The following is a 23,400-nucleotide window of genomic DNA, read 5'->3' as shown; positions in this document are numbered from 1 at the left end:
ACACAGAGACACACACACCACTGACTCAGCTTAAGGGATGCGTTCATACACACACACACATATATACAGAGCTGACGGGGCATTTTCAGTCATTTGCGTGCGTCAACGAACTGGACTAAAGATCCCAAGGGTCTGGTCTTGGAATGTCCCCTTGTTGCCGAGGTCCCAGTTTAAAGTTCTTACCAGGCCTATTTCCAGTTTCCCTCGCTCAGTCCAGCGAGGCCACAAATGACCTCTGACCCTCCCAATTCATTTGGGATCAAAGTCACTAGATCTTCAACTGTTGTACGGTGCGGGATGGAAAAAGGGACATAAGACGCATTTGGTACTATAATGAGATCAAGACCTCTACTTTAAGATTTTTGCAGTTTTATAGGGTTTTATTTTATGGGGGCCATAACCTTGCAAAGGTTTTCCTTTCACCTAATGGCAAAACCCTAAAAATATATGACTCGTAGTATGGCCTCCTATGAACTTGATAGACAACCATAATGCGGTAACAGTCCTAAAGAGCTCTAATGTAAAGGTTGAGTCAGAGTCTTCTACAATAATCCCTGTTACCTTGCACAGCTCCACTTTGTTCATGGCCTCATCCACCTCCTCCTTGAGCAGGTCAGCCTTGGCCGTCAGTGCTTGCGTGTTTGTTCCTGAGATTATCGACTTGGTTGCCTGCAACCATCTGAGTTTGGAGAGGCAAGGACACATTGGTAAGTTAAGATGAGGCTATCCAGGCTATTAACAGAATTTCAGTTTAGTTTTAAAAAAAAAAAGACTTGTCTCTGTTTATCAGTTCTATGAAAGTGCTCTCAGGATGCATCATCAGTCAGGCAAGAGCAATGTGACTCTGGTAATGTGTGGTGAGTCAAAGTGAGCTGTAGATGGACAAACCTCGCTCTGGCAGAATCATAGTCCAGCACCAGTTTGGCCAGCTGTTTCCTCTGCTTCAGGATGTTGGGGATGTCAACCTAAAAGAATGAGATCCAAAACACACATCAAGTCGAGACAGCCTTAAAAATTATTAACAGTTATAATGGCCTGATAGGATAGTCATTCAGGAAGGACAAAGGCAAGGTTTGTCTAAGATTCTTACGATACTAATTTACCAGCAATTAATCATGCCTTTCTTTTTAACTAGTAGCCTACATCAACAGTTAAATGGTAAAACGGTAGGCCAACCTGCAACAGCCTCCAAAGTGAAAACATCCCTTAAAATCTAAGGGTGCGTTCAGACCAAGCATGTTTGGAGTGGTTTATTCAAACTCACGAGCGTTTACTCCTTTATTTCTGCTTGTTTGGGCAGGTGGGAACAATGACATTCGCAGTCAGGTGGCACCAAATAACCACACTGAGACGCCTGAAAAACTCTTGGACCTTTTCCAAGCGAACTGCAGTGCGGCTTGTTAGGAGTGACAACATAATTGTACCAACTACAGGAAATGACCCCAAACGCAAGGTTTTAAGTGTATAAGGAGACGGATGTTGACATTTGATATCCAGCAGTTCCTCATGCTTGGAGAGCCTAGCATAACAAAATGAACCGAGGGCAAACCGCAGTCTGGACTGATTCTCATATTCAGCCACTTCTTTGTGAGTTCTTAACTGGTAAGAAGGAAAGAGTGCAGGCAAGCCTATCATGCCAGTGAAAGTTACAGGAACTGGAATGGGATTTGTTTTGACCCCCCCCCCCCCACAACCCCGCCAAAAAACCTTTAACATCGTGGGATGACAGGTTAACAAAACTCTGTCCAATGAACAAGCTACTTGTGAGTCCATGTGGCTTTTGTTTACAAACCTTGGTTCGCTTGTAATTGGGCAGTGGGAACCTAAACAAACCAAATATAAAAATGGAACAAAGTAAACTTTTCCACTATGGTTTGGACCAAAGAAAACGAACTGTCGGTGTGACTGCACCGACAGACAAGCCAAGCGCTGTGAGAGTGTTTTTAAATATTTAATTTGTAGTCAACTGCCGTATTGCCCAGAGGGTGTGAGGTTTCTGACCTCTGCTAACTGGTTGAGGGGATCCAGAACGTCCTTCTCTAGCTGCAGCTCATGTTGCATCAGCTCTGATGCCAGACGATTCTCTGCGTCCCCGCACACTTCCATCATCTTCCTGTCAACACACACACATACAAAGCATCAGAAACACATCGGGACAAGGAGAAAGAAGGGTGTAAAAATCACACGGTCACATTTACCCCTCATTATCACATCAGAACCATTAGATGAGAATGACAAGTCCTCTGCATCCGACACATAATCACACATCGTCTTCCTGACAAAATGTAATTCATAAAACACAGATGGACGACAATCTGTGCCACCAGCACTGCCTCTATCACCAATCAATAGCTGAAAGCAAAATCAGGTCATTGTAATGCAATGTCACCGTTAATAGTTACCCTAAGCAAGAAGCCCACAGCAGCCTAGTGACATGCTTACAGCTTTTCTGTGTTTGGCTAAGATCATGAATCAGGGTAATCGGCCACAGATTTCTCCAACAATGCAACCCTTCAGCTTTGAAACACAGAAAAGAACAATGTATTCATAATTGCAACTGAATTTTAGCATGCATGTATCACATTTACTGACCGGCTGACCGACGTACTTTCCCTTCCTCATTATTTCCAGACAGACACATTGCTGCTGTGGAGTTTTTTGGAGACAGGGAGATACATTCACTTTCTAGATCCTCAACTATGTCTGTCTGGTCCTCTTTCATGAATCCCGTGCCGCTGCTTCTCTCAGTCATAACGAAATTTGAGCTGTGAGGTTCGTAGGTGTTGTTTGGGGCACTAATTATTTCATTTCTCACTTTCTGGTCCTGTCACAAGACAAGTCGAGTGTGCTTGGACCAACTTTCCATTATATATTGTACAGTCTAGCAGCAAATAAAGTGTTAAAACAACAAATTAAAAGATTATTTGATGGAAAAACTTTAATTAGGTTGTTTTTTTATTCGCCTTGTAGGCATTTTTATGCACATATTTGTATCTGTTTCTTTACTATTCTTCTTACTACTTTAATGTATTCTGGATGTAACGTACAGTACAAGTCAAATCTTTAAGTTGTACTATTGTTAAGGATTCCTGTAAACCCCAGGAAGAATAGCTGTTACCTTCATAATGACTAATGGGAGATCTGAAAATGCCATAAACATTTTTTAAAAGGAGAAACAATCTGTAATTCAGGTTACAAATCCTCTTTTTTCAGTTTCAGTCTTTCAACAGTTTCAGTCTTCTGACAAGACAGATACTAATCTGATCCTCGAGTAAGAAACTACTGAAAGTCCCGTCAACAGAAAATAAAACAGGGCAGATTGCTTGTCCTGAAGGCATGGCCTCATATTTCACACTCTCTGGGGTACATCTGCTCCATATAGCAACAGTTGCCGAGGAGGGATGATTGGCTGTCTGGCGTGTCAATCAATCGCTCACTCACCCTATCAGAGAGTCTTCTCCTAGCTGGCTTCCGCCGTCCACCATGGCCTGGGAGAGCGCCGTCAGGGGAAGCTTTTTCTGCAATGTGTGCGTGGAAGAGGAAGAGATGCGGACAGTGATTAGCCGTCTAATAAGCCACAAACCGAACGCTGATGCATCAACAGTACCCACTTCTATAGCTTCTCTACTTGGTGCTCGAGCCAATGGAAAACCCATCAAGGACTTTCCATTTGTATTCAGCAGCTGAACAGTAAATTCACAAAGTTAGGGAGATGAAGCAGAAGTGAGATTTCTGAGCGAGGAAGGAGAATACAGATGTTAAAAAGGGACTTGAGGTGCACACTAGGGAAAGTCAGAAATTGATTAAATGGCAGTGCTGCAGCAGCTTTTTACCAAAGCAGAGGTTCACAGTCTCAAACAGGTAAGTTGTCAAAAACATTTAAAGAGTGACCAACACCCTGTTTGTAGCAGGAGTGACCCCAAAGCGACAACGTCATGCAGAGTAATTCCATTGAGAATTAATGGAGCTGACAGATGTATGAACGTGAAACTGAGCAAGTGGAGGTGAAGACCAGAGAGGTGGAATAAGTAATCTGTGTTTTTACCTGACCATTTCCTGTATAGAGGCGTGGTACGGACTGTAGTGCATGTTGGATGGTGTGGGGTAGAAAACACAAAAACAGAAATCATGTAGGCCTACTGTAGATATTTTTTAGTCATTGATAATGGGAAAGAGCAATATTACTTATTAAGGAAGGCTAAATATTTGTGTGGGAGGTGATTATTAAAAAAAAATGGTTATTACAAATCTTGGAGGAGTTGATTAATTGGGGTAGTTATTTTTTTAAAAAGGCATAACTGGAGCGTAAGGCAATGGTGTGTGTTTTTTTGTAACATGCTTGACGTCTTACATGTCTCTTCTCTGCGTCTGCACCGATGTGTCCCTGCAGACATGTGACCATCCTCTTGTGTGTGTTGTGGGACACCACCCGCACCATCTCCATGCGCCGCTCGATCTGTGCACGGGACAAGACCACATGAAAGCACAAATGTTCAGCAAATATCATCTACGTAGAAGTCAGACACCAAGCAATCTCGGAGCAAGGTTCAAGAATAGCTGACAGTTTAGAAAACAAGGTTAAAAGTTCATTCTGTTTAAAGTTAAACATTGTCTATAGGCATTTTAAAACAAATGATAACAAAAACAATACCAAGTTTAGCAAACTGACATCTTTCCAAGCGGTACTTTGCTGAATATTGGTACTTGGTCTGAAATGCTTTCTGCCATGTTTGTTCAAGAATGCGCACATGAAAATGCATACGCACACACAGGCCTAGTGGTCTATATCACTGCAACCAGTCTGTGAACTTGTGGTTCACTCATAAAAACCTTTCAAAACATTGCGTTTCCAGTTTTCACACTACTAATTCAGTGCGTTGAAGGCTAATGACGTCCAGCACCATGCAGAGATCTGATTTGTGGCTGCCTTGAGGGAGCTAGGGGTCCAAGTTCAAACATGATTGATAAGGCTTGTCCCTGTGGGGCAGCGCCGGAATGTTCTCTTTGAAACACATGAGTCATCGGAAGCGTCTCCATGGCGACGGCCACTGGGCTGTGACCGACAGCGAGGGGTTCTTTGGCTTTTAAAAGGCCTTTTTGATTGCACAGGCTTTCTCCTGTCTGCTCGCCCGGCTACAGAGATCCACTCTGTGCTTTTAGCCTGACAAGCTATAATACGATCATTGATAAGCTGGTCAATGATGGGAGTCACAGCTAGCTGGCCAAAGGACAGAGGGCAGCTGAAGCTCTGCAGCGAGGCTATTCTGCTGCCAGGTGCCTGACGGGGACAAACAGTGTGAGCATTAAGCCTGGGCCTACTGTCACCAACCCATGAATAGAACTGATCATTGAAAGCTACTGTTCAAATCTACTTACAAGTCTGGCCCATCAGCCAGCACAGTTTGATGATGCAGAGAACAGGTTTAGCCTGGCAATGCTTGTGAGAAAGTCAAAGGTAGGTTGCAGGTTTTTTATGCGTCGGTTCCCAACAGAACAGAAGGGGTGTGTCCGCTTTAACAACATAAAGACACGGCACAGGGAGATAACATGTCAGAAAAACTGCGGGTCTATTGGTGGCTGGGAGAGACAAACATCAACTCAAGAGCTGGAACAAACAATGTTCCAAATATAAATGGGAACAGTGAGGGCCAGAGGGCAAAATGGACAGAAACGGAGGGAGACAAATGCGGAGGGAGGATCAACCGAATACCAGACAATTGTGTTCCAAAAACAGAACATAGTCGGAACTCAGGAATTCCACAGCCTCCGAAGCAGATATCCGCCTCCGCACACCGCCCTCCGCCTCTCTCCCTCCCTCTGTTCTCTCGCTCTTACGTCATTCCCGACCCACGGTGGCCCCCGGCATTCCCAAAACAGCTGGGTCAAATACAAACTTACCAAACGCACACTCACTCTCACACATACACACACACACACACACACATACATACACACATGCACTCTGCCTCCACAGGCTGTAGGCTTGGAAACGCCGTTTAGACTGAACCCAGTTAGTACCTGGCACAAAAAAAACAGGGGATTCCCCTCCCTCTCCTCGAAGAAGGGAGGAGATCCTGTGTGTGTGTTGGATATGTTTGGGTTACATGGCGCTAGGGGTGTTGCTGTCTGCTTCCTTTCACTGTTAACAGAACAGAATCAGACACAAAACAACACAAGATGCCGAGGAGTGGGAGAACCCAAGCCAAAATGAGCTGGAAGGTCCACACAGGCAGCAGAGTGTGTGTTGCTCCTGCTGTGTGATGAGGTCAAAACTTGGTCAATCCCATGACGCATCATAGACCAGGGAATCCCATCGCTAAGTAGGAAAGAGAGGGAGAAACAGACAGAGGGTGTGTGTGTGTGTTCACTGGTGCCTCGGAGAAAGGATGTTAACATGCCTGGACAAGTACAGAATGAACAAAAATAACTGGAAACATGACGCATGGGGTGGAACTATCAGGTAAACTATCGACAACAAACAAAATATCCTCACAGCAGCCTGGTGATACTGGGAACTAGAATTGGAGTCAATTCATGAATGAACTCATTATCAATTCCAATTCAACTGAGGAATTGGAATTTGAAAAAACCTACAGGAAACAGAATTGGAATTGCATTGGAATTTCAGGAAGCTGAATTTAATTCCATGTTTTTTCTTTTCTTACCACATATCAGAGATTACACGTAGTGTTATATATTATCAATACTGAATATCATAAAATGTTAAAAGGTATCTTTCAGGTGGTATTTGATGCAAAACATGTAATCGTAATCTATACATTATGACTGAATGCATTTGATTTGTTCAACTGTCTTTTATTTGATTCATAATGTTTGATTTATAATATTGAGCAAGTCAAGACAAACTCTTAGAAGTGGAAATTCATGGAATTTCATGGAATTTCATGGAATTCAATACTGTTTCCTGTCATTCCAATTCAATTCCAATTCTGTTTCCTTGGAGCTGGGTGACATTCACATTCCAACTCCAGGAATTGAATTGGAATTTACCATGCATACTCACTTTAGTTCATGAATGGCCCCAGTCCCACTGGGAACAGTTTCTTTGATTGCACAGTGCATATATGACAGCAAATGCTCATAACAGCTGATTGTCACATTACGAAATATCCGCCATTATCACATGCAGACATAAGAAGAGCCACCAGAGTGTGCGAAAGCAGCCCGGCATCCTGGTATTTCTGGGGTATTTCTGGGGTCCCCCATCTGGAAGAACCGCTATGTACAGTAGCAGCAAGGAATGGACAGCTGGCACAGGAATGCTGGGATAGCTCTTTGCCACCCTGGAAGACCATGTGAGAGGGTTTGGCTAAGAATAGGACAAATACAGGCCAAGGACCTACACCCTAGATGCACAGGGGATCAAATGAATGACTGTCCGCATGGGGGATCAGATGGAAGCTGCATCAAACTCACCAGCTGACTGCATGGAGCTGGTTGGGTGCAGCGGCAGCCGATATAAGACATGTCCTTGGCCTAGTTGAGGCTCAGGCCAAGTGAATCTCAGAAGGTGCTTCACACGGTGTGCTTTGACCGTCTAATCATGATCAGTCTCTACACTACAACAAAAAAATAATTCTAACACTTGGTCACAAAATAACTCCTGGAATGCACTGAACATTACAAACTGATATCTAACTGTGTAAGAGGATCAAAGGATGGATTTTCCCTTTATCTATTCGTTAACTAAGGGTTTTTGTTTTGAGGCAAGACACAGCCTCCTCAGTACTTAAGGGGGCAAGAGATTTCTATCTCCCTCTCTCTCTCTCTCTCTCTTCTCCCTTATCAGACTGTGACATTGTCTGTGAGGTGCAAGACAGAGCAGAGTCACAGCGGCTGATTTTCAGAGATGGGCAGAACAACTGTGCCTTTGAGGGACAGTGAAAGTCGACTGTCAGACATAATATAACGTCCTCTCTTCACTGGCAAGTACCCAAAGCGGGTAGTCACCACTGCTCTCTCGTCCATTTCCATTACAGCAACTCATGCTGGCTTCGAATCTAACATCGATGTGCTAGCTGTCACTCAAATACTTTTTTTTGCCCGCAACTACTTTAGGGTTCCACAATGACTGCTGTTTTCCAAGAAGTGCCTTAAATTCTGTAGTGCAGCAGCTACAATTTTCACACTCCACTCCACCTTAGAGAGAAAAGGGTATCAAGAGTTTCCTTTCAGTACCGTTTGTTTATGCACCGGCTTCAAAAGAGGGTGGGGAGGAGAATAATGGAGAGAGTCAGAAAATGTAGCCTTGGCTGTGCTCAAGGAGTGGTGCACAGCTGACTGAGTTTGTTTCAACATCTAGTCACACACATTCACACACACAAAGACAATCAGCAGTGACAGAATTAATAGTAGTAGGAATGTCTTTGGTGAGCAGCCGGTCTTCTGACGCGACCCCACCTGCTGTCTGCCTCAGACCGTCTCCGGGTCTGAACATAGTTTCCCCTGGGAAAGCCCTGCACCAGAGGGTTTCACACTCACACTCACACTCACACACACACACACACACACACACACACTTACAGACAGCCACACTGACCTCTGTGCAGCTCATTGAGCCTTGATTGATTCTATAGTGCTTCTCAACCATGCACCAGAAAGTCCCAAGAGTCTGCACTACAGTTCTCTGATTAGCACTTCACACAGTATCAGCAGGCTACTAACAAAGTACCATAGTACCCAATTTGACAATACATGTTTTTTTTCCAGAAACTGTACTCTATTTTGTAGTGTTTAATGCCAGATTTATTGTCAGCTTGCATAAAAATCATACTTACAAAAATAAATTTTAATAAAAACATATTTATAGACACACAGACAGATTAGGTTTGCCTGACATTTTGACCTAATGTATGTGCTCCATTTGTGCAACCATGCCATTTTGCTACTAGCATACGAGGTTAAGGGAGGTTGTGCATCAGCAAAACATGTCCTACAGGAAAACCATTTTGTATTCACTGTTCCCCCCTCTTCAAAAGAACCATCAGAGGCTATTTGATAGGAACAAAGTATAAAAAAATATGTTTACTTGGATAATTATTGCAATTTAAATAACTTCACGTTATTTCATATTATTTTAGTTTTTATTATTCCACTTTTTAGAATCAGAACTGTGATCTAGGCTAATATTCAAAACTTTGTTAGCATGAATACACTAATGCAAACCCTGACACAGATGCTGAGGATAATTTTGGACTAAAAACATTCTCTAACATCTGTCCGATGAAGCGATATGAGTGAGTGCAACCAGGGAGTGAAATGGGACAGGGTCTTGTCTTATGTCACCGCTTGACATCTGCTGCGGTTCCAGTGTTGAGTCAGAGTCGGTCAGAGGTCTACAGAGTGAGCAGCAGATTAATTATTTACCTGTAAGAGGTCATCGCTGAGGACTTCTGTTTTCTCCGCTCTGTGGATGAGAAAACACAACAGAGAGGATAGAGATTAGCGCTGACAGATGAGGATGGGTGATAAGTGTTGATACTGCGCTGCACTGTACAGTCATTGTGAAAACATCTGCCAGCTTAATGACACTGCTCCTGAAAGACTGGATTCCACGCCGAGCTCGAACAAAACTAAAACAGTGTTAGGTATTAACATGGGCAAGCGTGGGAATGTTTCAAGAGAGGGTGGATCTCTGTAGTTCGTTGCCATAGCAAACTGACAAGCAAATAGAAACAAACTGGTACCCAAGCTGGAGGCAGAGGCAAAAGCAATCTCTCTTCAAGCTGCATGGCTGCTACAGGCTGAAGAATAGACACTAAACACTTTATAACTTTATAGCTTTGATAAAATACAGTAAAAGAGAAGATTACATTCATATGCGACTTGACAGCCTTCATCGTCTACATTTCCCTGGCCGGAGCGGGAGCAGGAAACTGACAATCAATTTAATGACACAGCTTACATGAAACATCACCCATATTAAAGGTTCTCACCCTAGACTAGATTAGAAGACCTTACATCCCACGCCTTTCCTTTCTAGAGGGAGCTACCAAGCCTCAGCAGGTGGCTTAAAAGAGCGCCTTGAAGATCTGCTTTGCCCAACTCGGCCTACATGCCATGTCGAGAGGGGTGGGGGGTGGGGGCGTGGGGGTAATGAACTCTGAAAAGCTTCAATTATCTCTCGTTATCAGCATTACAAACGCACAGATTCAGGTAAGCTGAATGAGGTAGAATCATACAGAAAGCTTATTTCTACTGTTAAAACTCATGTTTGCTAGCAGGCCTGATGGTGTCTTGTACATGCCGGCCAAATGGCCCTCCTCCGGCTGAACCTATTAATAGTAAACTAATAGTTGGGCTCGGGGAGGTCAGACAGATTAGATTCACTTAAAGGGAGAAGGCTGGGAAATACTGGCTCAGCTCATTCTGCTTATCAACACCTTCACAGAGGCTGGTGGCTGTGTCTGTTGCTACTGGAAAACAGCTATACTGCAGTCAGAGGGATTTAGTCAAGTGATTGGAGTAGAGAGCTATCCTGTACATGCAACTCTCAGGCAGACTCGATTAACAAAATAGCACTGTCTATGATTGATTGTGGGATACCAAGTAGGAAGAAGAAAATAAAGGATGTTTGTGGGTGTGGGTGATAATTCATGCAATAAATCATATCCTCGTTGCCATTTCAACATCCCATTGTCGGTATTCCCCCAGTATTTATGGCAACGGTACGGCAATTGTGGTTAAGAGGAGGCGCAGATGTCACATCATGAAGCGTGTACACACACACACACACACACACAAACCTACACACTCTCAAGTTGCATGATTATGAGCTATGAAAGGAAAACAACTTCTATGATCAGCCTACTGAATTTCAACAAAACGAAAGAGATATGAAGGTGGTGTAAGTAAGTACAATTATAGTTCAATGGAATTTGTCGTTGTGGCATTGGTGCTGAGACAGATCAATAACTTACATAACAGTATTGACATGGCAGAACATGATCTCATATGCGGTGCAAAGGGGCAGTGTGACAATAAAGTTCATTCTATATACATTCAAATTTCAACAATTAGGCCTATTTGCATTTTAAGCAGAAAGACAATATTCTGAATGGACAATTTAGAGGCACACAGGTTCCTGGAGGTTGGGAGAAAACACAGTGAAAATATATTAACATGTGAGTGAAACTAATGCTGTGAATGAATGAGTTCTGAATGAAAACTACTGACAAATACTGGTAAATTTTGACCACGGTTGGTAAGTTTGTCTATTCTACCAGCCACTTGGGTCATTTCGAGGCTCTATGGTGAATGTTTGGATTGTGCACAAAAAAAAAGCTAGTTCCTGGCGCGATCTGGCATGATTTAGCATTCATATAAAACTACAGAGGGATTTCTACAGCTACAGCTTTACATCTTGGAGCCTTAAACCTGACTCTTAAGTGTGATATCTAGCCCATCTAATGTGAAGTGAAATGGATAATACTGCCTATAGGAAACTAATGAACAGGACTCCAGTAAATAATACCTCTATCCCCTCTTTCTCTTACTCTTCACTCCGCTCCCCCTCTGCTCATCCACTTTACCTTCTTTCGTCTACCTTTCATGTCCCTCCCTTAAACTTTCATGTCCCTCCCTTTAACGGTAATGGTATTTTGTAGTGTTGCGTCTAAATCAATGTACAAACTTTTCCTAGTGTAAGTTCAACCTTCTAATTGAAGTGACCTGCAGTCAGCCGCTAGACTGCGTTTTGGGTAACTAGAGCTCTGAACGAAGCACGGGCCCTCCTCCAAAAACTGGTCTCTGTGAACTATAGTAACCTCATGACAGCGGCAGACAGCTGCTTTCAATTACAACACAGAGGCAGGGGGAACAGGGAGAAACAGAGACTGACTGAGAGAGGGAAAGATAGTTTGGGGGGAAGAGGGAGAGAAATACAAATAGGGAGGGGGGGTTAAAGGCTGTGAGGTGCCAAACCAGAATCATCTAGAGACTAGAGAGACGACTGGAAAGACGTTTTCGGGAGGAGTGCCATAACCAAGATGGTGAGGTCACACATATACAGTGTGGGTCTCCAACCTCCAGAACCTCAGAAACCTAAAGACAAGACATACAGCTAGCTGGGGGGAAATCTGAGCCACACACACCATAATGTACACACACATACAGAGGATGACTATAAAGCCACAGTATGGAATCCATGTTCTGGTGTAGACTATATGTTCAACAGCGCTTCTGTCAAAGGATTGATCTCGAAAACCAGTGTATTCATCAAGTAGGCCCAGCTTTTTGGTGAAAACAATACTATGGATCATAGACTAACTGATCCCAATCACATTAGGAGCTCTTATAAAGGCAACGCTTGTGTGAACCAGCCTCACACAGGACTGTCAGAGAGGCAAAAATAGGCTGCCTACAGCCTGGGTCCCAGAGCAGAGCAAAAACAACAACAAAACAACAATTGTTTTGCCTGCATCAGCTGACCTAGAGCGAATGGAGCTGACCCCACCGTGCCTGACAGAAGCAGCAGCCTTTGGAGAAAGTGTGTCACTGTGCGCTGCATGTGACTTATTAACAACAAGAGATCCTCGCAGCGCAGCCGTGGCCGGTAGTTCAGAATGGTAACCATGGCAATCTACTATGAAAGTGGAAGAGGAGTAAGTGAATACTGCAGCCATAAGCACAATAGAACGGCTGTTACCGGCCACTCAACACAATCAGCGGGCTGAGGAGTAGGTGGGGTCTGCCTGTTATGTTTGCAACAGTTGGCAGCTTAAGGCACATAAGGTAATGGATACTGGACCCAGATGAAAGGAGCAGGGAGAATAATTGAGTGACTCAGCCCATACGATCTCCCTAATGCTGCTGATTGTGTGGGCTATTACGCTTACATTAGGCCCGGGCAAGAGCTGATCTAACATTAGATCAGAAAATTGATGGAGTGTTATCCGGTGTGTGTTATGGTGGTGGCATTAAGATAAACCAAGGATAGGCTAAAACCATGCGTCATGCACAGAATGGCAAAGTGGCACGCTTCCTTCCTGGTGTGTCAGGCCTTCCTGACAAACACTGGGCACTGTGTCCAGACATTAGGGCTGCTCAATTAATCGTAGATAGTTGTATATCCCAACTTTAGCCTATATTTAGACAATTAATAACCGTGTAATTAGACAATACTGAAGTGTTTGTTATATTTTCAGTCACCCTGACAGCTCCACCGGTGTGGTTTATCAAGCGCTTCCATTACGTGTGACCAATCACAACCTCTGAATGTGCAATGTGCACCCACGTGTGACCAAAACAAAACATGGACAGGCAGGCAGAGAAACCTTAAATAGACCATCTTTGGAAAAACACAGCAACAAGCAAAGTGGAAAAGAATGGATAGGCCCAACGTTACTAGCGTCTCGCCCATCACTAGCTTTACCACAGACGCGTCACAGCTGACACACCTTTTTCCTCAAGGCACGGGCCTGTTGACAGACAGGGAATGGCCCAGAGATTCCTGGCCCTGTTAATTCAACAGCTGTGTTTAGATTTATGACTAATCTATGGTAATAATGATGCGATACTTTGTTGAGCCCTGTAGGGAAACACCTGCCTCCCTCAGAGTCAGCCACAGCGGGGTTTCCCAAACAATTTTCATATCAGGAACCCTCAAAAAGATCTGCATTAGATCCCATAAAATTGCGTCCCTAGGAACTCTATTTTAAGATTTTTGTAGTTATTTATTACTTCACACAGAATTATATACTGTAACTGTTTATAATGTAGGTGGGGTGATAAAAACAGTAGGAGAGGTTACATCTCTAATTCAAACAGTTATCCTTATACATTCTGCCACTGTGCTAACTTGTAGGAAGTGAAATAATAGTGTAATTGAACTATTCCTCATTTTCAATTAACCCCACTTTGGGGACCACTGGGGATTCACAGATTCTCAGAAAACACTTCATCAGACAGGGTTCGAAAGCATTTTACCAAATCCAGTATCAAATCTGTTTATTGAGTCTGAATCCTTCTGAATCCCTTATCAAACCTTTCTGCACAATTTGTTAAAAAAGGGACAGAGAAAGTTTCATAAATACAGTACACATTAACTTTTACGTGATGCCACAAATACTGCATTTCACTGTATTCTTATTTAGTGTGCCCATGCTTTTGAACGCTTGTGGGGTCGTTCGATAAGAGGGTTCGTTTGAATTGGAGATTTATGAATCTGGGTATTTTGCTAACTTGAAACCGGTGCCATTTTTTAACCAGGTAAAGGAACCCAACCCTAGGGACCACAAACCCAGCTGATGCTAGTTATGTGTTGCATTCCTCTGTCATCAGTTCACCTGAGTGTAAACGTTACCTGTGAACCACCGCATGACTCCCCCTGTCAGCTGCCTTTGAGCAAACTCCTTGATTGGACCGCACCTTGTGAGTCAGCGATAATCAAACTACTTCCTCAGCTACTGTCAGAGTCATCAAAGGTTGTTTTGCTGACAAACAGAGGCGATATCAGTATCATAGCAACACAAACAAAATCTAACATGTTATAATCAATAGAGCACACAATTTTGATCTCATCTTGGGTCTGCAGAACTGACCCTTGACTGTTTCGCTATCTTTATGCAGAGGGTATTTATAGTCTATGATAACCTACTCAGAGCTACTGTACTCTATTAAAGGTGTCACTATCAAATCAACCTGCAACAAGCGTGGATATTTGAGGCCAGGGACTTCAAAGATAGCGCACAGAAATAGCCTTCCACAGAGAGATAAAAATCCTATCCGTGTTCCCTGGAATGCATCACATGCTGTTTTTCACTGTGCCTCCCTCCACCTCAGTTTTTAGCCTGTCCGTCTCTCTCTCTCTACATCAATCTCCCCAGCTGTCCCTCTCTCTCCCTCTCCCTCTCTAGAAGCACTAGCAGCACTTCTCTGGGAGGCAGTTTCCTGTTTGTAGAAGAAGAAGGAGAGATTTCCTCCGAGCGGCTGAGTGCTGGACACAGTGTTCTGCCTTCGCACAATCACAGGAACCCAGGGGGCAGCGGAGAGGGCCTCTGCACTCAAAAGTTTTGCAGACGCAGACTTATATGCAGGCAGGCAGGCGGGCAGGCAGGCACACACTTCATGGACAATACCCAGAGTGCTTGCTTGCCCTAATCCAAGCACTGACAGGTCACTCATTCAGAGGGGTTGGCCTGTGTGTGTGCACCAGAGACGAACACTAGCGTACTTGTGCACACATGAGAGAGACTAAATCATGCACACGCACACGCCAATGTCTGCTTTCTGCATCACACTCCCTCCTGTCCTAATTTACTGTTGGTAAAGTACAGTCAGGAAATGATGAGTATTCCAGCAGCCCTGCTTCTCCTGATCCCCAGCTTTTGGCTGAGGGAGCATTAGGGCAGATTCTCTCTGTAGACTCTGCAGATAGGGTTACCGTCAAATAAACGCCGCAGGAACGGCAAGAAGATGGCAACTCTTGTGTCTGGCTGCTTCTCTGCCAACCACCCTGTCTCTGCCAGTGTAATAATGCCTCCCATTGCTTTGGCTGAAAATGAGGACGAAGGCTGGCTTTGTGTTTGGGAACTAGTCTAGCTTTTTGTTTGAAAATGAGACTAAAGCTAGGCCTTCATTATCTCTGGCTACATTTCTGGGGTTTTTTTAACCTAAATGTATTGTAATGTTCCCATTTGTATCCATTTGTGTGATACTGATCTGTAAGTCCAAGCCCCTAATGATTGGAGCAGAGCATGATTACCAAGTTTGAAGATAGGGCTGCATGATAATAGCTAAAATGATAATCCTAATTATTTTGATAGTGACCACAATTATAAATCATGACAAATTGGTCTAGATGATTTGAGGAACACAATTATTTAACAGCTGTTTTGGTATCTTATATCAAAATCTTGACTATTTTTACCTACAGCGCAGGGGACATTCTTATGAAATGCAATATTTCGATATCGCCAATATGTTTACATTATATGATTATTAATTGTGGAAACTAAAGCCACAATAAAGAATCATAAATGGTGAACTGTGCAGCCCGATTTGAAGATGACGCATTATTGTTTTCAGCCTGTCAGTAGCTTTATCTGGTACCTTCCAGTACTGGGTGCCCCCGCTGTCTGGCCCGAGGTGCTACCAATGTTGACTCCCACACACAGATACACACACACACACACACACACACACACACACACACAGGAACAAGCGCAAACAAATACCCGCACAGACACACAAAACACCACTCATCACAAGAGCCAATTTCCCTGGATGAAAACATCCGCTTATGTGTCTTTCCCTCCTGTCCGCACAAGGCCGGGCCAATCACATCGCTACTTTGGAAATCCAGTTACAGAGGTAGACTTTGTATCATCGCACATCGGCATAATGACATTAGTTAACAGGCAGAGCTACTGCAGAACACGTTTTCATTATTCAGATGTCTGCCCTTTCTCCAAAGCTGGATCCATTAAGCTATTAGCCAGGGCGCTGCAGCCAGTTTCAAAGTCAGAGGGAGAGAATGCTTTAAGTGCAGGCTGATACTTATCTATCTTTTAAAGACATTAACCTCTTTTAGATGTTTGGCATTCATGCTGGATGTGTAGTGTTTCATATGGAGTGGCTCTTACTGCCACTTTATCAACATTGAGTGAAAATGGGCCTTGCTATAGCATAGAGTATATAACAACTCATCCATTGCTTTAACACATTAGTCTTGTTGTATTGTGTACTTGTCTTATAGAGCCCACAGTAGCTGCAGTGCTCTAATCACTGTCTCCCAATAGGATGTTTGAACTCGTCCTAAGCTATGCAGGGGCAAGTCAGGGTGGACAGCAGACAGGGCAGGAGAGGCTTAACCGCTGGACACAAATCTGTTCCAAAATTCACCATCCTCTTTCACTATTTTACCAGGTAAAATACATTTTGAGAACAGAATAAGACCTCCAAATGATGGACAGTGACTGCCCAAAGTGGCTGGAAGACAAACTCTCCAGCCAAGGCAAAAATGCACCATCATTTAGCTATTGGCTGGTTTTCATTTCCCATCTTGATAGTGGACACAAAAGCGGGCTGATTCATTCTGATGATGAGGACATCTGGTTAAGTCCAGACTGCAGTGTGGACTCATGCACACATCAAGGAAAACAATTAGCACTCCCCCTCCAGTTATATTTAAGTGTCCTATCCTTACTGGTTGTCAGCAGTAAAACCAAGTGAGACATTTATAAAAGACTATTCTCAATGACCAAATAGCCTCCATTGTTTAGATTAGCGACATGAAATGTAGTAGAAGTCGACGCTCTCATTTTAACAACATTTTTTTTTAGCCGTTATTAAACGTTCTACTAGAAAGTAATCTGTGGGAAAGTAGGTGCAGATTAAATAACGGTTAAAGTTAACATTAAATCGACAGCTGAGCGCAGCCCTTGGAAATCAGGGCAAAATGACTGAAAGAACTTGTTTGCTAGTTTATTGATGAGCTTTAAGTTAGTAAACAACGTTGAGTTTACTTGCCTGCCAACTGTTTGATTGGCGAGCTGTTTCATCCGATTGAATTGTTTCTTCATCTTCAGTCCCTTGCCAGTCGAGTCTTCCTACGATTCAAAGCCGGACACTTTGGTTTGTCATGAAGTTCAGACGGCCTTTCCCCGTTTGTATTTTCCTATCTGTCGTTATGACAGGGAAAAACAAGAGAGAGCCATTGAGCCCAAAGCCAATTAAAAATAGTTTGTTAGCTTAGCTAGCTCCTAAGCTAGCCTTTTCCAAGTGGAGATTTTAGAAAAAAAGTTCCCTTTCGGGGTGACGGCATGATCCGCGAACCTCCTTTTAAATATGTTTCCATACATTAAACTCCCCAAGTAAGCCGTTAACTAACTTTCACTGGCTCCGGCTGCTTTTCATAGCTCGTCTCGCTTGCTGTCTGGCGTTAGCCGACTAGCTAACGTTATCAAGCTGGATAATCCGTCGGCCGCTTTTCCCAGAGCGGGGAGCCGACTGAACAGCAGCTCACCTCTGCCAGCACACAGCAGCGAGCAGCAGGAAGTAGACGGCATCATCTGCCATCCAGCACCACCTCCCCCTGGCCGCCCCGTCCGGGACCATTTAAAAGTAACTACTTATGTTACAACGTTTCATTATTAACGGTAACTATTTAGGGTACTTTTCCGTTACCCACTGGTAATGCATGGCAGTAGCTATGCCATGGTGATGATGGTGCCAAGTGTTATTTCACGTTGTTACTCCCCTTTCAAGATAACTACATTACAAAGTTACTCTTTAACAGTAACTAGTTAGGGTGCTTTTACGTTACCCACTTCAAAGACATGCCATAGCAATGTCTTTGTGTTACTTTACTTCGTTACTTCCTTATAAAAATAATTAGTTGCATTACACTGTTACTCTTATTAACAGTAACTACATACGGTACCTTTACGTTACCCACTTCATAAACAAGTGTGCTCTCGGCCATTGTTTTAAAATGTAAAGCAAGGCTATTGTTGTTTCAATAAACCAATCAAATTTTTATCAAGCGTTTTTTCCCCCAATTAGCAGCATGTTGTGAGATGATTTTCATTTTTTCAACTTATTTTAATTTGCGCTGAAATAAATGAAACAATTAGAAAAAGAAAAGCAACGATATTCTAATTTTAAAGTGGAAATAATTATGGTATACAAAAAATAAAAAATTAAAGCGTTAAGTCACTAATTTAATTACCACAACAAAGTAATCCGAGTAGGCTACTCTAGCGCATTACAAAGTAACGCGTTATATTCGACGCTGCTGTGTGTGTGTGAGAGAGATAAAGACAAAGAGAGATGCAGGTTAAAGATTAAATCAAGTTTAATATTTAGCGGCTTAAATATGTGACACTCCTGATTATTCAAATAGGCCACTAGTTTCTGGTCAGGTTTTAGTCAATAAAAAATAAAATGTTAACAATCACATACAGAAATAAGACATTGAAGAAACTTGATCTTTTACACTGCAGCAGTAATCTCACTGCTGATCCAATATAATAAGTGTCTAAAGGAAGTAACGCCTGCTTTAACATTGCCAGGGGTTTCCATGGTGTAAAGTGAGCACCACATTCATTCATTTTCTTTACCGCGGGTCACTAGGGACTGCCTATCCCAGCTTACAATGGGTGTAAGGCAGGGAAAAACCTAATATAATAGTTCCATGGGAAACACCCTGGCTGGAACACAGAAACACAGATACATGATCAGTCACGCTGACCATTATACCTAAAGACAATTTAGAGTCTCCAATCCACCTGACTTGCATATCTGTGGGTTGTGGGAGGAAACCCACATAAAACAAGGGACGCACATCAGGGCTGGAAAGTGAGCCCAAGTCCTTCTTGCTGTGAGGAAATAAGGCTGTGAAATGTGCTTTTTTAAAAACATTATTTGCAAAGCCAGCAATAGAAAAACGATCCAAAAAACTTTGAAAGTATGCCGTTTTTTCTTGCTTGGTGTGTAATCAAGACAAAGACACACAATCAAGGCAAAGAAACACATTATTTAAGAGAACTAATTCTGGCACAACATCATTCAGGACCGGGATTTGAACCCATGCCCTTCTTGCTGTGAGGCAATAAGGCTAAACACTGACCGAGAGTGAGAGACACCAATTTAAACTGAAAATGACAGATTTTTCTCATTAGAGTCCTTTGAAGAGTCAAATGTGTTATGTTTATGTGAGACCAGCTACAGTGAGGAAGAGTGAGACAATAAGCCTTTCACTTTCACAGCTCAAAGTAGCAAGTCACATCCAAAACTTCAATACAGATTTCATAACAGAAGCTTCTTAACAGATTTTTCTAACTTGCAAAAGTGGCTGTAGAGATCCATCTGCATTTCAGCTGTTAGCCTGTGCCAATTTCCCCATCCTGGTATTGATATCACTTATGCAGTACATGCAGTTAGGTCTGGGCAATAATATCAATTATAATATAATTTCAATATTATCGAGTATCGTCTCTCAGTTGAATCATATCGTGATGATATAACGATACTGTGATACACAATATCGAGTTTTGTTTGACATCACAAATAACATTACAATGCAGTTCAATGGGATGAACAATTTGATACTTTTGATATTGTGATACACAATTCTGTTCTCTCAACTGATAACAAGCAAATTTAATAACTGACAAAATGAGGTATGAAACATTTTAAGGAATCTCATTTGAAGATTTCAGAGTTTATTTGACATCACACTTAACATTACCATGCAGTTCAGTAGGATGAACATCAATTTGATTATTTAACTAGAGCTGCAACGATTAATCGATTAGCTGTCAACTATTAAATTAATCTCCAACTATTTTGATAATCGATTAATCGGTTTGAGTAATTTTTTAAGAAAAATAAGTCAAAATTCTCTGATTCCAGCTTCTTAAATGTGAATATTTTCTGGTTTATTTACTACTCTATGACAGTAAACTGAATATCTTTGGGTTGTGGACAAAACAAGACATTTGAGGACGTCATCTTAGGCTTTGGGAAACACTGATTTTTCACCATTTTCTGACATTTTATAGACCAAACAACTAATCGATTAATCGAGAAAATAATCCACAGATTAATCGACAGTGAAAATAATCGTTAGTTGCAGCCCTATATTTAACACGATTTTTTCCAAATATAAAAAAGCCATATCGACATATATATCTATCACAAAATTTCCTTATGATTATCATAATATTGATTTCAATCATATCGCCCAGCCCTACATACAGTAATTTCCTATGAATTTTCTTTGTGAAACCTCATGTGCATTTTACAGTTTGTCTGGCTGATAAATCTTTTAGGGCAAATATCACACTTATATCGCTTCACCCCTGTGTGGATTTTCATGTGAGTGTTCAAATTTTCACTGCTGATGAATCCTTTGTTGCAAATATGGCAAATATGTGGTTTCTGGCCAGAATGAGCTTTCATATGTTGCTGAAGACCCTTCTGCTGAGAGAAGCCCCTGCCACACAGATCACAGACATACGAAGAATCCTGCGTGTGGACTTTCTTGTGGATGTCCAGGTTTCCAACAAATTTGAACTCTTTCCCGCAAAACTCGCAGCTGTACGGTTTCTTCCCCCTGTGAGCTTCCATGTGCGAGTTCAGATTTCTCTGGTCGCTGAATTCTTTTCCACAATCTCTGCAGCTGTACATCTTGTCAGTGTGAACCGACATGATGTGTCTGATGCAGGTCGTCCTGTGGGTGAATTTCGCAAAGCACATTTTACACTTGTACGGCTTCTCGCCCGTGTGGATCCTCATGTGTCCGTTCAGAGCCGAGGACTTACGGAACTTTCTGCCGCAGTCTTTACAGCTGTATGGTTTTTCACCGGTGTGGACTCTCAGGTGGACTTTTAATAAAGCTTCGGTAGTAAAGTTTTTTCCACACGTAGGACAAGTCTTTCTTTCTTTTACGTGACTCTCTAAGTGGTGAGTCAAATTCTCGGAGGAATGCAGAGACTCTCCACAAATGCCGCAAAGGAATTCGTCATTATCTGCGTGACAGGAGGCGTGCTTGAGCAGATTGGCTTTATAGCTGAAGGTTTTCCCACACAGTTTGCAATGACAAGGGTCCGAGTGGCTTTGGCTTTGCGGTTTCACACGGGACTTTGGGGATCTCTTGTCACTCTTTGTTGCTACGGCATCGTTCAATTCTGAAGTCTCAAAATCAGACTCTGAATCTTCACCTTCCACATACGTTGTAATGGATCTCTTATGCTTTTTCGCAATCTCTGACTCTTTTGATTCCAGACTCTCAAAATCTGACTCCAACCTTTCCATTTCCTGATAGGCCTTTGTAGGTTTCCTGCGCCTTTTTAATAGTCCCCCACCATCCAAATCTTTTTGCAACTCCCCAAAATCTGACTGTGATCCCTCTCCACTTTCACTCTGGAAATCCTCACTCTCATCTTCAGAGAGGTCAGAGGAGAGGGGCTGGCAATCAGCTGATGGCTGTGTTGCTTCACATGTCTCTACTCCCAGCTCTACTTCCATTACTTCAGTGGATTTCCCAGTATTCAGATGAAGCAGGGTCGCTTTACCTCTGTTTTCAATATTATGGATTTGGTTAACACTTGAAGTAGTGATGAGGTCCAGGTCATGTTCACTTTTCACACTTGGAGAAGGAGAAACTGCAAAAATAACAATATCATCGGCTGACTCTTCTGCTCTTTGACTAGTTGGGATTTGCTCCTCTTCCTCTTTAACCTGTGGAGGCTCTGCTGGCTTCTCCCGTCCTGCATTCACCATGAGGGAAACAAATAAGATAAAGCATTCAACTGGAGTTAAGTTGTAGCCATTCAGAAACCACTGCAATATGAAGAAAGTCTGTATGTAAAAAAAATACGCTACAAACCTTCTATTAGTACTTTAATGTCGGGTTTAATAACGATATTTAGCATTTCTCGTTGCTCCTGCTCCCTCGAGATGAAGGACTCCTCATACTCTTCTATTGTTTTTTCTACCGCACCGCAGATCTCCTCGGCTGCCGCTTTTAATCGCTCGTTGACAAAAGCTCTCAGCAATTCAATTTTAGACATTTTGGAAGAGAAAAGCCCCCTTTACACCAACTAATGTTAAGCTAATGTCTCAGCTCCTGTCGAAAGATGGTGCTCAGTGTAAACATAAAAGGTGCATGCTGGGATAGCACTGGTATTTCCGCCATAAGCGGAAGAGGCGTAATCACAGCTGCAAGCCCGGGGGATTTTTATTCCCTCAGTAAAGTCTGTCAGGCAGCCAGCTCCTACGTGGCTGCCTGACAACACGCCTTTCTGCACTGAGCCAACCACAATGCTGAGCAAACTGCACAACATGCCAAAGAAAAGGCTGCAATCTATACACTTTGCTTATGAAATGTGAAAAAAAACTCCCAAGAGCCTCTCCAAACTTGCCTTACATGATTTCTGATAGCCACAAATCACACCTTTTATTGTGGTATATAGTGTGGTACACCTCATATGACTGGACTTGACATATGACTAAACTTGATTTGAAGGCAAGTCATCTGCAGTTAGCTGACTAGCTAGCTAGTAGCTACTGCCAATAATTTATATGATTTCTCCTTAAAAATAGTCATGTTGTAGCCTATCACTATGTTTACACACACACTTCAGAGGTATTCTCACTGCTAAAAGTAGCGCTGGCCTGCCAGACTGAATTGCTTCCTGAGTACAAAGTGATACTAGCTACATGCTGTTGAACAGTCTTTTAGCATAATGACACCTTAAGCCTCTCAGGAAGCTAATAACAAGTCTGAATAATGTTAGATTAAGCCAGGTGCCTGACAGGAAGCAAACTAAACAATTGTAAAATGGAGTCTGGCAGGCCAATACTACTTTTTAGAAGTCTCCCCCAAGTCTTAATATTTTGGCAGTGACAGAATATAATCGACTTGTGTGTTCT

The 23,400-nt window shown here is 42.6% G+C and overlaps 2 protein-coding genes across 4 annotated transcripts in view; both read right to left on the bottom strand.

Moving 5' to 3' along the window:
- The window catches only part of arhgap17a (Rho GTPase activating protein 17a), a 33,491-nt gene extending 15,537 nt beyond the window's left edge, over nt 1-17,954 (bottom strand). For 2 of the 3 annotated variants that reach the window (XM_071535725.1, XM_071535724.1), the window contains exons 1-8: nt 17,491-17,949; nt 9,388-9,427; nt 4,352-4,456; nt 4,046-4,078; nt 3,442-3,518; nt 2,002-2,113; nt 889-965; nt 562-679 (exon numbers count right to left, since the gene is read on the bottom strand). In XM_071535725.1, the coding sequence (XP_071391826.1) occupies nt 562-679; nt 889-965; nt 2,002-2,113; nt 3,442-3,518; nt 4,046-4,078; nt 4,352-4,456; nt 9,388-9,427; nt 17,491-17,543 (615 nt within the window). In that variant the 5' untranslated portion in view covers nt 17,544-17,949. Of the gene's footprint in view, nt 1-561; nt 680-888; nt 966-2,001; nt 2,114-3,441; nt 3,519-4,045; nt 4,079-4,351; nt 4,457-9,387; nt 9,428-17,490 lie in introns of all 3 variants that reach the window. The other variant, XM_071535723.1, reaches the window with a different exon arrangement.
- An 894-nt stretch (nt 17,955-18,848) lies between these two features.
- On the bottom strand, nt 18,849-22,547 carry LOC139657790 (zinc finger protein ZFP2-like). Its single transcript, XM_071535730.1, has 2 exons — nt 22,355-22,547; nt 18,849-22,235 (listed from the first exon to the last, which is right to left on the bottom strand). Exons 1-2 carry the CDS (start codon nt 22,536-22,538, stop codon nt 20,731-20,733), a joined length of 1,689 nt encoding a protein of 562 aa, XP_071391831.1. The 5' UTR covers nt 22,539-22,547; the 3' UTR covers nt 18,849-20,730.
- Nucleotides 22,548-23,400: the final 853 nt, after the last annotated feature.

This window comes from Centroberyx affinis, unplaced genomic scaffold (genome assembly GCF_046629955.1).
Source record: "Centroberyx affinis isolate AG114_WGS23_722 - 3 ecotype Tasmania unplaced genomic scaffold, CSIRO-AGI_Caff_v1 ptg002757l_1, whole genome shotgun sequence".
Classification (NCBI taxonomy): Eukaryota; Metazoa; Chordata; class Actinopteri; order Beryciformes; family Berycidae; genus Centroberyx; species Centroberyx affinis.
This window is presented reverse-complemented; position numbering and strand designations above follow the sequence as displayed.

Bases quoted from the DNA above. Each gene is read 5' to 3' on its own strand.
- LOC139657790 (XM_071535730.1), bottom strand. From the start codon at position 22,538: ATGTCTAAAATTGAATTGCTGAGAGCTTTTGTCAACGAGCGATTAAAA. The intron at 22,236-22,354 runs GTTTGTAGCGTA...TGGTGAATGCAG, and splicing joins CATTAAAGTACTAATAGAAG to GACGGGAGAAGCCAGCAGAG.